The 14,448-nt window shown below is 32.1% G+C and overlaps 2 protein-coding genes across 3 annotated transcripts in view; both read right to left on the minus strand.

The window, feature by feature from the left end:
- Positions 1–744: 744 nt before the first annotated feature.
- Positions 745–5,078, minus strand: LOC105125164 (HIT zinc finger and PAPA-1-like domain-containing protein). Its single transcript, XM_011025488.1, has 8 exons — positions 4,781–5,078; positions 3,835–4,014; positions 3,367–3,708; positions 2,293–2,962; positions 2,103–2,203; positions 1,909–1,998; positions 1,663–1,790; positions 745–1,335 (listed from the first exon to the last, which is right to left on the minus strand). The coding sequence occupies exons 2-8, from the start codon at positions 3,976–3,978 to the stop codon at positions 1,191–1,193; spliced, it is 1,620 nt and encodes a 539-aa protein (XP_011023790.1). The 5' UTR covers positions 3,979–4,014; positions 4,781–5,078; the 3' UTR covers positions 745–1,190.
- A 6,990-nt stretch (positions 5,079–12,068) lies between these two features.
- Positions 12,069–14,448, minus strand: part of LOC105125165 (acyl-CoA-binding domain-containing protein 4-like) — a 3,738-nt gene continuing 1,358 nt past the window's right edge. The window contains exons 3-10 of one of the 2 annotated variants that reach the window (XM_011025491.1): positions 14,323–14,445; positions 14,148–14,213; positions 13,903–14,069; positions 13,623–13,779; positions 13,441–13,525; positions 12,959–13,359; positions 12,727–12,831; positions 12,069–12,640 (exon numbers count right to left, since the gene is read on the minus strand). In XM_011025491.1, coding sequence (XP_011023793.1) covers positions 12,335–12,640; positions 12,727–12,831; positions 12,959–13,359; positions 13,441–13,525; positions 13,623–13,779; positions 13,903–14,069; positions 14,148–14,213; positions 14,323–14,445 — 1,410 coding nt within the window. In that variant the 3' untranslated portion in view covers positions 12,069–12,334. Of the gene's footprint in view, positions 12,641–12,726; positions 12,832–12,958; positions 13,360–13,440; positions 13,526–13,622; positions 13,780–13,902; positions 14,070–14,147; positions 14,214–14,322 lie in introns of both variants that reach the window. The other variant, XM_011025489.1, reaches the window with a different exon arrangement.

Consider the following 14,448-nt stretch of genomic DNA (forward strand, 5'->3'; position numbering starts at 1 on the left):
AATTTATTTTAAATTTCATATTCTTATTCTTATATCAATTTAAATAAATTAAAAGGTAAAAAGGTAAAATAATAATAATAATATTTTAAAAAATAATAAATAAAAGATGACTTGCATCACTAAAAAAACTTAAATTAACTTGATTTCTTTCCTTTTTTCACAAACTAAATAAATATTCACCTCTAACTTAAAAAGGTAATATTTTTTTTAATTTTTTTCTTCAATACAAATTTATTATACCAAAAAGTTGACTTTCTTATTTAATTTTCATTTTTTCTTGCTTTTTTTATTTTTATTTTTATTTTCTCACCTAATCATGATCCATATAAATTTATTTTTTGTGTTTTATTTTTATTTTCTTTTAATTGTAACTTATTTTTTACTAATTTATCATTTTAATTTTTTTAACTTGATTATGGACAAAGCAAGATTCATCATTGTACTCTTAAGAACTTTTTTAAATTTGGTCCCTCTACTCTAGATGTTTCTTTAATATGACCCCTCAATGGAATTCCGTCTTGGCAAAATTATTTGAAAAAAATTGAATATGAGATATTTAATGATATTCTAAGCTTTCGTTATTCTCAGACGGGCTTGTGGGTTTGGAATTAAATTTGTGGCTGCTGGTTGTTTTCGGGCCGACGTGGGATGGTGCTTGCGGTTAACAGTAGCTGAGCTCAGGCGAACGGGAAGATGCTGGTGCGTGGTGTAATGATAAACAAATACAATGAAAAGACTTCCTTAAGCATTTATTTTCATAATTAAGTTTTTTTCTTTTATATATACAAGAACGAGCTCTCCAAGATACGTCAAACAATTCCACGGATGCTAAAATCATCTTGCTATAGCTTCTCTTATCTTAGAAGGGGTAGTGGGAACTCAAGGCTATGAATGAAAGGACGATGGATATAACAGGGACCCAATTTGAATCCTCCTCCTGAAACCCACAACACATTTCCATCTACAAGATGAAATGATAATTTAAAAGGAACAATTCTAAAATGTAACAATTATATGTGACTATAGCAGCAATTTCTCCATGCTCCCATCCGCTTGGTGGCGATAGTTGCTTTACATAAGCCTTCCACCCCAGCTCTTATTCGAGATTACAGATAATGGAGCTGGAATGCTAGTGCTTCCTAAGTTCGTGGAGACCCGGACTCGTAGGTTCGTGCAGGTGGACCTTGATCTTAACAGGCAGTAAGAGGTTGCACCTTTTCATGAATTGCCTTGTAGCATTGGAGACTACAAAGGGGTAGTTTTGACTCCGAATCTCGGTACTTGTATGGATTTGTACACGATGGAGCAGCACATTTCTCCCGGGGAGGAGGGTAACTGAAATCCAGATGAAAGCAAAATCATCAGGTGTAAAGCAGCAAAAACAGCAATGTGCCTAGATAGCAGATGTGGGATATAGGCAATACAAGGTGTGCTGGAACACAATCTAAAGCAGCTGCTACTATAGAATACACAGTCCACAGGGTGGATGAGCATCCTAGTTTTAGGAACTTTCTAAACTATGCCTGAACGTGCACCTTACACAGTGCCTCATGACGAAATCACCCAAGGAGCAAAATCAGTTTGTTCTAAAATTAATTTAAAAAGAAGCCCTGTTTAGGAACATAACCTAGGACCTTCATTTTGTAAGAGAGAAACTCATACCTGCAAGGCTTGGAGTCAAATATACTAGGCAAGCCCATTTCATCGGGGAATGTTACAGTTGTTCCAGACGGACCCATGACCCACCTAACATGGTCTGATGCAAGTACCATAGCATTTGCTGCTTTCTCCTGAACAGAATTAAAATGCCCCAACGTTAACATTAACATAAAAACTGAACAGCATAAGTAGGCAAGTTGAAGGGTGAAATGACGAGCAGAGAATGCTCACATATTCTCAATATATTACCTGTGCCATTTCTTCTTGCCGTTTCTTCAGTTTATCTTCTCGTTTCTTCCTAGTGGAATCTTGGCCCAGTATTTTTCTGATTGCTTCAGCCTAAGATTTTCAGTCAATATTAATCTTTAATTCTCTCCAACATCTTTGTGATTTCCATGAGAGAGAAAAAAAATATACGTGCAAGTAAAAGTAACAGGGTAAACCTCAGATTCCCTATTTGCCTTTTCAAGTTGCATCCTGCGTCTTTGAAGAGCCTCAGCTCTCTTCAACTGCTGTTCCACTTCAGTGAGTTTCTCTTTTTGCTCTGTCATCAAAACAATCAGCAAATTTAATGTCTGGGAAATTCCACAAATGTTCAAAAACAGGATCACTGGAGCAAAAACAACTAGGTACTTTTAGGAGGAGCTGGAGGTAACCCATTTGGGAACTCTATTAAACTAGGAAAACCAGAGGAGGCATCTTTGCCAGTTTGAAGTGCTCGTTGACGTGTCGTGACTGTCATTTCCTTCTTGGAGTCCACTGATAGATCAGCAAACTCTTTTCTTGGCTTCTTATTCTTAGATGTAGGGTCACCATCTGACCCCAATTCTTCCTCTTCCACATAATCAGTATCTTCAGATACTCTCCCTGATTTAGATTTCTTACCCTCCTTGCCAAATCTAGTTGATCCATGATCTCCAGCATCTACATCATATAGACCATCAACATTTCTCTTCAATACTCTCAATATCTTCCGCTGTTTCCTGCTTCCTCCCTCTTCATCTTCAAACTCTGCACCATAATCAGTGCTGACCTTCAAAGTCTTGACTTTTTCAAGGTAGCGAATCTCATCATCATCCTCTCCTCCATCATCCAGCACTCCATCTAATAGCCGTTTCTTGGGAACCCGCTTACTTTTACGAACTGGCTCGTACTGATCAGTTTGCTTTGAAGACAGATTCTCACCTCTCAGACCATCTGTTTTCCTAACATTTAGACCACTTCTGGAGAAATCCTTCCACGGGACTCCTCGTAAACCACTTCCCTTACCTGAAGTAAAGGAATGGTTGTCATCCAAATTCTCCTGCAACAAGGATTGAGTTAGCTGCAACTAGTAGTGCTTACATAATTAGCAGACATAAAATGTTGTAGGCTTGTAGCAAAACATTGTCAACTGGGTCAAAAAAGGAGGAAAAACAATGAATAATGATTTCTAGACATGAATTGAAAGCTGACAAGTACAAGGAATTTGTCACAAATGAGAAACTCTTAACATGGTTTTGTTTTATCTAGTTGGAGTGAACGGGTTTGCCACTAGAAAGAAGATAATTACAGTCTTACAGATCTTGCATCTGAGAATATAAGGATGCTCAAACTCAAAATTCTGGATTTAAATGATTGCTATATGACAGTCCATGTGGATGTGACTGTCAAAACCTAATGCAGACAACACCATACCAGACTCAACAAATTTTGAATGAAAAGTACCTCAATTAACTTCTGCCGGGGATCTGGGAAGCGAGAAGATTTTGAAGATGATGACCCAACAGCAGATGCACCATCAGATGCGGACTTTGCATTAATAGTTCGTGTGATACCACCAACTTTAAGCTTCACTTTCACTTTACTCTCATTTCCTACTCCATCTGAAAAACCTCCAACATGCCCCGAGCTAGTTGTGCTTTTCCAATTAGCTGGAGCAAGGACACCTTCGCTGGACCTTCTAGAATCGACTCCACTGTGCCTCTGCTCGTTACTTCCTCGAAAAGAACAATTGTTGGAAGCTTCATCAGATTCTCCCAATCCTCCATCTTCATTCTTCATCATATTCTGGGAAGATTCACAGTCAGCAAGGTTAGTGGAAGAAGCTCTTGAACTGCATAGAATCAAACTGACTTTTTTCTTTCGTGAAATTGAACCATAATCATTATTGTCATCGCTTGACACTTTGCTTACAGTTTCTGAAGGTGGTGTGGATGATAAAGATGAAACATCAATGTAATCGGAAGGTGTGTGTGAGTCATTCCGTGGACGACGGGATGTATTACTCCTCTTCTTCCTAACAGCACTGTTTGAATCACTAAACCCAAAACCCTCCATAAACAGGACAAAGCAGAAGCCTAGTTCCGATCTTATCTACCAAAGAAAGAAAGTTGAAATAAGTCAGAAAACACAAACTTTTCAAGGAAAAGTTTCTTAATTGCATCACAGATGGCAGATTAAGCACAAAACTGCATTAAGCAACTCATGCCACACTGTAAATGAAGCCCCAAATAACACAGCACATATAACAAGTAGCAATCCTGTCTGCATCGATACAATAACCACTTAACAGATTCTCGTTGACTTCATACAATTCAGTTGGCAACATTACAATATAGCAGCAACTACCTATTTGATAATTGAGAAGGTGAATACTGCAGGCTACAACGCATGTCTCCTAAACAGAAAAAAAGTTTACAAATTAATTTCTTTTATAGTTTGAAGGTTGTACCAGAAAAGAAATTTAACACAGATAACTACATAACAGCAATTAACGCATATCAGACAGTATCAGGGGCTTATTTATGAACAAAAATTCCAAGATTATTGAAAAGGCACATATACACCAAGCAATACAATTAATGACACGAAAAGAAAATTCAAATTTATAAAAAAAAAAAAAATTGTCAATTTAATGTATAAACAAGCTCAACGAGGCCAAATAAAATATTATAAATCTATTACCGATTATCCAATATCAACACGCCAAAACAGTCACAAATTCAGATTCATAGAAATAAAACAAGAAAGGCAGAATCTTTGAAGCAAACACACTTACAAAACGACTCAAGAAACCCATTTTGCAAATCTTCAAAAAACACCAAAACAACCGAATAGAGACCAAGAACAAGCAATTTACCTATCTGGGTCGCGGCCAAAAGGCCTGAAAACCCTTGAATCGCCTTCTAAAAACAACCAACGAGAAAGATAGAGGAGGGTATCGACTTAAAGATTGGATTTTTGGTGGATTAATAGTACGAGTAGGATAACTAGCCAGGTGGAGGTGCGTAATTGGACAGAGAAAGGAGGAGGTGGTGGGTTTTGGTTAAGGAGGTAAGAGAGTGGTTGTGATGTCAAAAGACAGTAACATGGTGTATGATTCATTGACATCCTCATCTTTGTATAACATGCCAAAGTCCTGTGTTTGCGCTTAGTCTCGGATCACTCTCTTCTCCATTCCAAGCCAAGCTGCAGAATTTCTAGTCTGGTCCCTTTACGTTTAATATTTTTAATATAGTCCCTATGCTTTTCTTTTCTGTAATTGATTCCTCTATTCTAAAAATTTCTTAATGCAATCCCCTTGTCACACTCATTTCCAATTATAAGAAAACTAAAAGTCATGAGATGTTTTTATCTTGCAATGTGTACTACCGTCCTCTCTCACTCACGTGTCACTGTCCATTGAAATAGTTAGTTTTTTTTTTTAATCTTTAATTTAATCCGTGAATATCTTTTTGCACAATTGAACTCTTTTGAGTACAAATTAACACCCAATGACTTCTTCTCTTTTCTTTTTTTAGACCAAAGTGAAGAAAACAGAAAAAATAGGTGATAATTTCGAATTTCTCTTTGAAAGTTTATTTTAGCCCCCGTCTTTTTTTTGTTAACAGTTAATCATTCCTTTTAGTTGCAAGAAATTCGATTTGACACCAAATTTTATTCTCTTATTTTTTAGGTTTTTCTTAGATGAGAGAAAGGAGCTCGTCAGGTTTCAGTATAAAGAAAAATTCGTCGTTTACAACGATTCTTACTATAAAAATAGTTGTTATTAATATTAATGACTTTCATTTAATTATAAAAATTTTATTTTATTGTTTTTTTTTATTGCTTAAAAAGATGGGTTTGACAGTAATCTTTTCATTGCTTAAAAAGATGGGTTTGACAGTAATAATATTTTTTATTTCAAGTTGATTTTATATTTTTAAGTTATTTTTTGGGTTGTTTAAAGCTATTAATAGATATATCAAAATGATTTCCTAGTATTTTAGGTTAAGATATGTTGAAAATGGCTTCTTTTTTTTAACTGAGGCTATGTTTTTCTTATTATTGACTAATAATTTTTTTTGCCTTTTTGGGTTATTTTATTGTTCATAAAATATTAAATAGGCACAGATATTTCAAAATAAATCAATAACAAATAATACATCTTATTAAAAATATTAAAATAACCCTAGTCTAAAGGCATGTAATTTTTTTATGAAAAATAAAAAAATCATTACACTATAGCAAGGAACAGTAATATATGAAAAGGGCTAAAATGAAATCTCCTTTTGCTCTAGTTGTTTGTTAATATATCAATTGAAACTAGGTATTTGTCTGGTATTATATTTCTACATGTATTTAAATGTATTTTAAAAAAAACATAAAATTAATATTTTTCATATTGTTAACATTTTATTATTAAAAATAAAAAAAAAAATTTAATATATATCCAAATAAAAAATAACATACAATATCAATCAAGCAACAAGATTTGGCATCAAATGATTCCAAGAACACACACGACACTTTTTATCAACCCAGAATACTTTAAAAAGAGTAAATTCTTCTTGATTTCGACTTTAATATTTTAATTTCAAGAATTAAGAAATGGAAGAAATATTCTTATCGCCTGAGAAAGCTATCGGAAGTGAACCCCGACACATCGAAGTGAAGCAAGCAAGTAAAAGAAAGAATACCAGACGTACCCGTAACAATGGCAGGGAGAAATGTGGTGGTGGTTGGATACAGCACTACGATAATGGAGCGAGAATGATAATAAAGTGGATGTGTTGGTGTTTAAAATAAGTAGATGGTATTGATTATTACCCATAAAATATTTTATGAATTTTTTTAAATAAAAACATTAAATTTAAAGATTAATCATGACATATTTTATAGTGATAAATTTTTTAATACAGTATTGATGTGAAAAAAATTCAAAAAACATTTTCTTGTAAAATATATTGTGCAAAACAAGTGTTTTCTTAGTTCAAACGCATTAAAAAGAGGAAAAAAAAACCGTAAGAGCATTTAATTGTTCCCCCCTCCCCAGCTGTGTGTTATAGTTTTGATTCCATTATTAAAAGTTGGCTTCCTTTTGGTTTTGAATTCATGTAATTGTTTATGTGATTATTACTAAAAATTTATATAATTATTAAATTTTTAATATATAAAATTAATTAAAATATATATAAATTCATCCGAACATTCATATTAATAAAAAAAAATTCAATTTCATTGTATATAATTATTTTCTTCTTTTTTTTCTCCATCTTTTTTTCTTTAAAAAGAGGTTGTTATTGATGATAAAACAACAGGGAATTTTGATATTACAAACGTATGGTAATTTCTAAAAATATTTTTCAATTAAAAATAAATTCAAATATTTGTTTTATATTAAGTACATCAAAATTATTAATAAATACTAAAAATATTTTTGAAAAATAAAATATATTTTTAAAACAAACAATTGCAAAACAAGTGTTTTCTTAGTTCAAACACATTAAAGAGGAAAAAAAAAAAACCCTTAAGAGCATTCAATTGTTCCCCCTCTCCTACTGTGTGTTATAGTTTTAATTCTATTATTAAAAGGTTTGCTTTCCTTTTGGTTTTGAGTTTAAGTTAATGTGATGATCATCAAAGATTTATTTAATTATTAATTTTTTGATATATAAAATTAATTAAGATAAATATAAATTAACCCAAATATTTATATTAATAAAAAAAATTCCAATTTCATTATATATGATCATCTTCCTCTCTTTTTTCTCTATCTTTTTTTATTTTAAAAAGAGATTGTTATTGATGATAAAATAACTGGAATTTTGATATCACAACGTATGGTAATTTCTAAAAGTATTTTTTAATTAAAAATAAATTAAAATATTTATTTTATATCAAGTACATCAAAATTATTAATAAATACTAAAAATAATTAATTTAAAATATTTTTAAAAAATAAAATATATTTTTAAAACAAACAAAAAAAAACCAGAAAACGACCGCAATTTAAAACATACAATGCATGCTGGTTTAAGAAAAGCCCTGCAAGCAATTTTTATTGTTAATGAAATAGGAGTCAGATGAACTTTATGGGCCCGTGTGGATTTATAAAGGCTTGGTACTATCTGTTTATATCGGACCCGCCTTCGTCAGTGTAATATTTTCAAACAGTACTCTGGAGTAAAACTCGTCAGTGTATTATTGAAGTGCAGATCACTGTTTATTGTTGATTGAATTCACTGTAAATTACACTACGCTGGCGGGCACTGTATACTATAAGTGCTTTTAGGCTATAATTTGCAGGCCTCGAGTGCTAGGCTGGAAGTTTGCCTTCTGGGGCTGTGTATATACAGTGATTGGGTTGCCTGTCTGGGACTGGATAAACACTACGCCACCCGGTACTTATATTTTTAGTATAATTATAAGTATTAATATTAAAAATATTATTTTTTTTTTCTAGTATAATCAATTTTCAGAGTATTGATAAGAAAAATATTATTATTTGTTTTATTTATATAATTAATATTTAAAGAATTATTATATTTTTTCTTGGTGTATATTTTTTTTTGGTATAATTGATAGTATTGATATGAAAAATATTATTATTATTTTAGTCTAATTAATAGTGTTGATCTCAAAATTATTATTATTTGTTTTATTAATATTATTTTTTAGTATAGTTAATAGTATTAATCTCTGAAATATTATTATAGTTAGTGTTATAAAATAATATGATTTTTATAATAATTCATATTATTGCTACTAGAAATATTATTATTTGTATTATAAAAATTATAGAATTTTTATTGAAATTTACAAGAGTGCAAATACTATCATCATCATCAATGAATTTTAAAAAACTATTATTACAATAAAAAAATAATATTAGGAGATATAATGCTTGAGTTTTCTCTGAGAGCAGAAAATCCAAGCGTCAGGAGGCACTTTAGTTTGAGTATTCACATGCATGGCGCAAGGCTAACTTTGGGCTTGACGGGCAAAATCCAGAATAAAATTAGATCTTGGATGTAGTAAGATCAAGAGTCCCATCATGCTTTGGCAACACCACGCCAAGCCCGCTCTACAACGCTATTTGGCGCCTTATTTACTTCTTCTTGAATTTAGCTCAATTGCACGTGTTGCCTAGATTGCCTATATTTTTAATATAATTACAATTATTGGTATTAAAAATATTATTATTAATATTTTAATTTTTTTAATACAATTAATTTTTAGAGTATTAATAGTAAAAATATTATTGTTTGTTTTGTTGATATTGTTTTTCTAGTATAATTAATATTAAAAAAATTAATATATTTTTTTATATAATTGATAATATTGGTGTCGAAAATATTTTTTTTGGTTTAATTAATAGTGTTGATCTCAGAACTATTATTATTTATTCTCTTAATATTATTTTTTGGTATAATTAATATTATATTTTTCTTAATATATTTGTTTAGTATAATTAATAATATTAATATAAAAAATATTATTATTTCTTGAATTATAAATAATATTGTTTTTATAATAATTAATAATATTGATACTAGAAATATTATGACATGTGTTATAAATATTATTACTTTTAATAAAAGTTATAAGAGTATATTTTATTGTAATTAATATTATTAATAAAATAACTGGTGAATTTAAAAGAAAATATCATATCATTAACTAATTTTATTAAATTAATTATAATAATAATTTTATCAAATTATACTTAATTTTATTTTTATTTATAAATTACATACAAATTAATAGCTGCAGGATTCAAAAATAAACTTGAATCCTACTATATACATAACCAAATAACCTTGGATTTTACATGACCTATTGCAGAACTAACTCAAGATCGGACTTGGATCAGGTTGGGTAAACACCAAAATAATATTGGCATGACTCAAATAAGTCGGGTCCTACTTTTAATTTTTTTTAGAAGTTAAAAGGTAAATCTATTGTATAGCGCGTACTAAATAACTATATTACTAAAATATAATTTAAGAATAATTTCTTTGGATATTTAGTAAATATTTTATTAATATATTTTATATTATTTTAATTTTAAAAGATCGGCACGTTGGCTAAAGGTGTGTGTGTTTCAAATACAAAGTCATTATTTAATCATTTTATTTTTTTTATTTAAAATATAAAATCACAAACTTCACTTACTACAATATTTTTAAATCCTTTCAAAAGATTATAATACCGTATAAATTTTTATGATACACTTATTTAATACAAATATGTCTCCTGTATTTTCAATACAACTTTTTGAATATTTATTTCCTATTTTCCCCCCTAATATAAGTTTCCTGTATAATTTATTTTACCTTATCCTATTACACCATGCTTCCTATCTTATTTTTCTATTTTTACTCAGCGCCCAATCTTAGGTTTCCTAGATAATATGTTTTTTTTCTTAGATATTCTAATGGAAATCCTTAATCGAGAAATCAAAATAGTTTAATGGTAAAATTGATTAAAATAATAATAAAAAATATATTTCTATCATTTTAGAATGTTCACTCTGGCTCGTATAGAGTGATTCTTTTAATATCAGCCCAGCGTTCGAAAAACCATGAAGAAATGCTGATGGGAAAAGTGGGTTTTTCGTCGGGAATTCTGTTAGGCATTTAAGGGTCAGGGACCATATTGAAATTATTTTAGTCTATAAGGATGGAAAAGAAATACGGATGAATATATAAGGGCGAAAATGCAGTTTACCAGGTTCTTTTTTCTTGGATGACGCACGCAGGGTGAGGAAAGAGGTGATTTCTGAAATGACAAAGTGTGAAAAGACAGGCAGTGACAGTAGAAAAATCTCCTAAATCATCAATCAAACACACACATCATGACGTGGGGACAGATCGGACGGTTGAAAGTGACTCCTTTTACCACTCTCTCTCTCTCTCTCTCTGGTTCTGAAGACAGTATCGCGCGAGATGCGCGGGTGCTCTCTTTAACATTTCCAAGCTGTCTGATGGGAACCATGTCAGTCAGGCGGGGGCCCGTTTGTCTAGTCGCGATAAAATTCATGTCTCAAGCTAAAAACAGTATAAAAAATATTTGTTTTAGTATACCGTAAGTGTTGTTTTTATCATGAAAGTATTTTTTTTATTTAAAATTATATTAAAATAATATTTTTAAAAAATTATTTGAGATATTAACACATAAATAAAAATATAAAAAATAATTTAAATAAAAAATATTTAAAAAAAATATGAAAAAACACATTTATATTTCTAAAAGTGTTTTTTAATTAAAATATATTGAAATAATATTTTTAATTTCGAATATTAGTTTATCAAAATTAAATAAAAATATTAATTTATTTTTTATTTAAATATATTTTCAAAACATTATTAATTATAATTCCAAATGTTAAAATAAACATTTTGATAAAATACAACAAATCAATAAACAAATGGGCATGAAAGCCCCAACACTAATAATTTAAAGAGTGTTTAAGAATACAGTGGTTATTATTTTTTAAAGTGTTTTTTAATTTTTTAAAAATTATTTTTTACATCTTCCACATTAAAATAATTTAACAATACGAATTTAAAATAAAAAATAAAATTTAATTTTTTTAAATATTTTTAAAACACAAAAATAAATAAACTTTTATTCATCATGTTCCCCTTATTCAAATATCCATGCAATTTATTTTTGTTCCTATTATTTTTCCTTTTTTTTTAAGTACTTATTTTTGTATTGCTTTTCAACTCTAATTCGAAAAGCTAGTTGTCTTTGTACTTCCAGGATATTTATGTAATATATATATATATATATTTTTAAAAATATTTTATCTAAAATAGATTATCTTCACAATCGACTCGACCAACCACAATTCAAATCTCGAGTAAAGGTCAGATCAGATCACATGCTCGGTCTCTGATAACTATTCGTAGTGGCCTCTTTGTACCAACTAGGAAGGAAGTCATGATGATCCTATATAGGAACACCATGACTTCCTTGTAGGTAGAAGGAGGCCACTACCACCATGCATTTGCTAGCCTCCGTGTCTTGTATCAAGCAAGCAGCAAAATGAGCAGCAAAAAAGAACAGCAATTTTGCTTAACAAAAGTTCATCCTCTTGCGATACTGTGCTGCTTCTGCCACACATTACGAAGATACCAACAATAAGTTAGATATGTACAAGCTCCCAACGTTTTCAGATTTCGTTCACTCATTAGTTAACACTCTCAGCAGACCAGGATCAAGATTCAAAACGTGTGACTTAAGCTCTTAATACCTACTTTAAGCTTACAATCAAGCTGATGGTTTGCACAAAAGACCGACTTCAGACAAAGCTGAATTGCCCAGATCTTGAAGCCTGGATTTTTAGAACCATCATGAAAAAGGGAAATGAAAATTACTTTAGATATACAAGGCTAGGGAAATTAACTACCGCGCATTTTGAACTTTAGACTTGTCCAACATGACCGCTTGCAGGTCCTCCTAGTGTTAGAATCACACCTTGAAGATCACTCCTTGGCTTTGGTTCTTTGCCTAATGATGGAGCAGCTCTAATTACCGGATATGTTCTTGTCATTTGAGTTTGTCGAAAACTCTGACCAGATTCTGGCTTGGGGAATGTTGTTGGATGATGAGAGGGCTTTAAGGAATCTGTATGATTTGAGTTTGGAAACTGCTGGACAGTGTGGATTTGGGTTCCTGGAGATGCATGATTTTGAGCTAGAATGGCCCTTGGTGGTGCTACACAGGGTGCCTGACAGATGAAATAGATAGAGTTTCAATAAGAATTCGAAAAATACTTGAATATAGTGCAAAATAAGGTTTGCAGTGAGAGCTTACAGGTGCAAACAAGACCCCTCTAAAAATCTTTCCATTGACAGTTGCAGTCATTAGAAGGCCTGAGTCGAAGGCTCCGTCAACTTTTCCTCGGACCTCAGCACCAACCTACAAAGTAAGAGACGAGGATGAAAAGCATGTATTAGCAGAACAGAAAGAAAAACTAACAGAGCAACAAGATTTTTTGAGGATGCTTAGCACGGATCGATGCAGAGTATTGACATTGTGATTTTACCAGGTTTTGAATTGACCCTGCCTCCACGGGTCTATGTTCCATTGGTGGGAATGGTGTTCCTTGCCTGCCAAGCCCAGCATGAACATACTGTTCTGCTCTCTCATTCTCTCTTGAAATTTGAAGACTGTACGGGGTTCTTTCGACTATAGTTCTAGGTTGTTTCTGGTTACTTGCAACATCATCAGCCCGGCAATTTCTCGGAATTTTGTTTAACTGCCTAAAAAAATTAAGCCCTTGGTAGGATGTGAGGGAATCGACTGATCTATGAACTGGGAACTGTTCTTGATCAGATTGTGATGGGGATGAATGTTGAGAAAGAGAAAGTGAATGCTCTTCTTGTTCTGAATCAATCTCCCATGCCTTAAGATTTGTAGTTCTTTTCTTCGTAGGATGCAGAGTATCTGAAAGGAAATATTCGAGTTATTGACGTGGGATGTCTTGAGCTGTGCTGGTCGGGACAAGGATTTTGTTATGAAGACTACCTGAACTGAACTGAAAAGGTTGTTTTGATTCTTCTGATTCCTGAGAGCCCTTGCCGGCTATTTCATTGTTCCCCGGAAACATTGTCTGCTTCACAGCATATATTAATAATCCTCCCAACTTGAACAGTCATATTTAACAGGAGGTTAAGTGTTTGCATATTGAGAGTAATTAGATTCATTACCGAATTGTTCGCAGCTCCTCGGAGAAATCTTCTCTTTTCTTGATTCCAATGGTTTCCAAAGATCTTGCGCATGGATATGTTGTATCGACCATTGGGATGTTCTGCTTCAAGTTGCAACACCAACAGCTGGTTGAGAGGACGCTCATCCTCTCTGCACCTGCACACACACACACACAAAAAAAAAACCGAGAAATAAAGTTAAGATACATGTGAAAATTATATGGGATGATGTCTTGTTCATAACAAAAGCCACAGACACGAAACCGAAACTTTCAGTTACCCTCCATAAATGGCAATATTCAAGTCCGTAACAACCGCAGTGTGAGAAAACCTCCCTTGAGGTTGCTGCCCAGATATATCGAGCTTAGTCCACGAACAGGCACTCACATCAAGTACCCAGACATCATTGTAGTAATGCTTGTCCCCAACACCTCCAATGACATAAACCTGCAGACCATGAAAAGCATATTAACTCTCTTCACGAAGAACCAAAGACTTTCAGCAAAAACAGGTGGCATGACTTGCCTTTGTCCCAATATTCACAGCAGTATGGCCTGCTCTAACGCCTGGCGCAGATCCTTGAACAGCAAGCTGTTAAGAAAATCAGAATCATCTCACTACATTTACACAAGTTTTTCTTCAAAAACTCTTTGGGATTGTGACACCATAGCCGTAAAATAGAGTAAGGTGAAGCTAATACCTTTGTCCAAGTCATTGTATCTGTATCCAGAACATCCACATCACCATGAAACCTATCACCGCGATCACCACCGTATACAAAAAGCTTGCTGCCAATAGCAACAGCACTGTGACTATCCCTAGCAGC

Source organism: Populus euphratica, unplaced genomic scaffold, assembly GCF_000495115.2.
Source record: "Populus euphratica unplaced genomic scaffold, PopEup_1.0 scaffold28.1, whole genome shotgun sequence".
NCBI lineage: Eukaryota > Viridiplantae > Streptophyta > Magnoliopsida > Malpighiales > Salicaceae > Populus > Populus euphratica.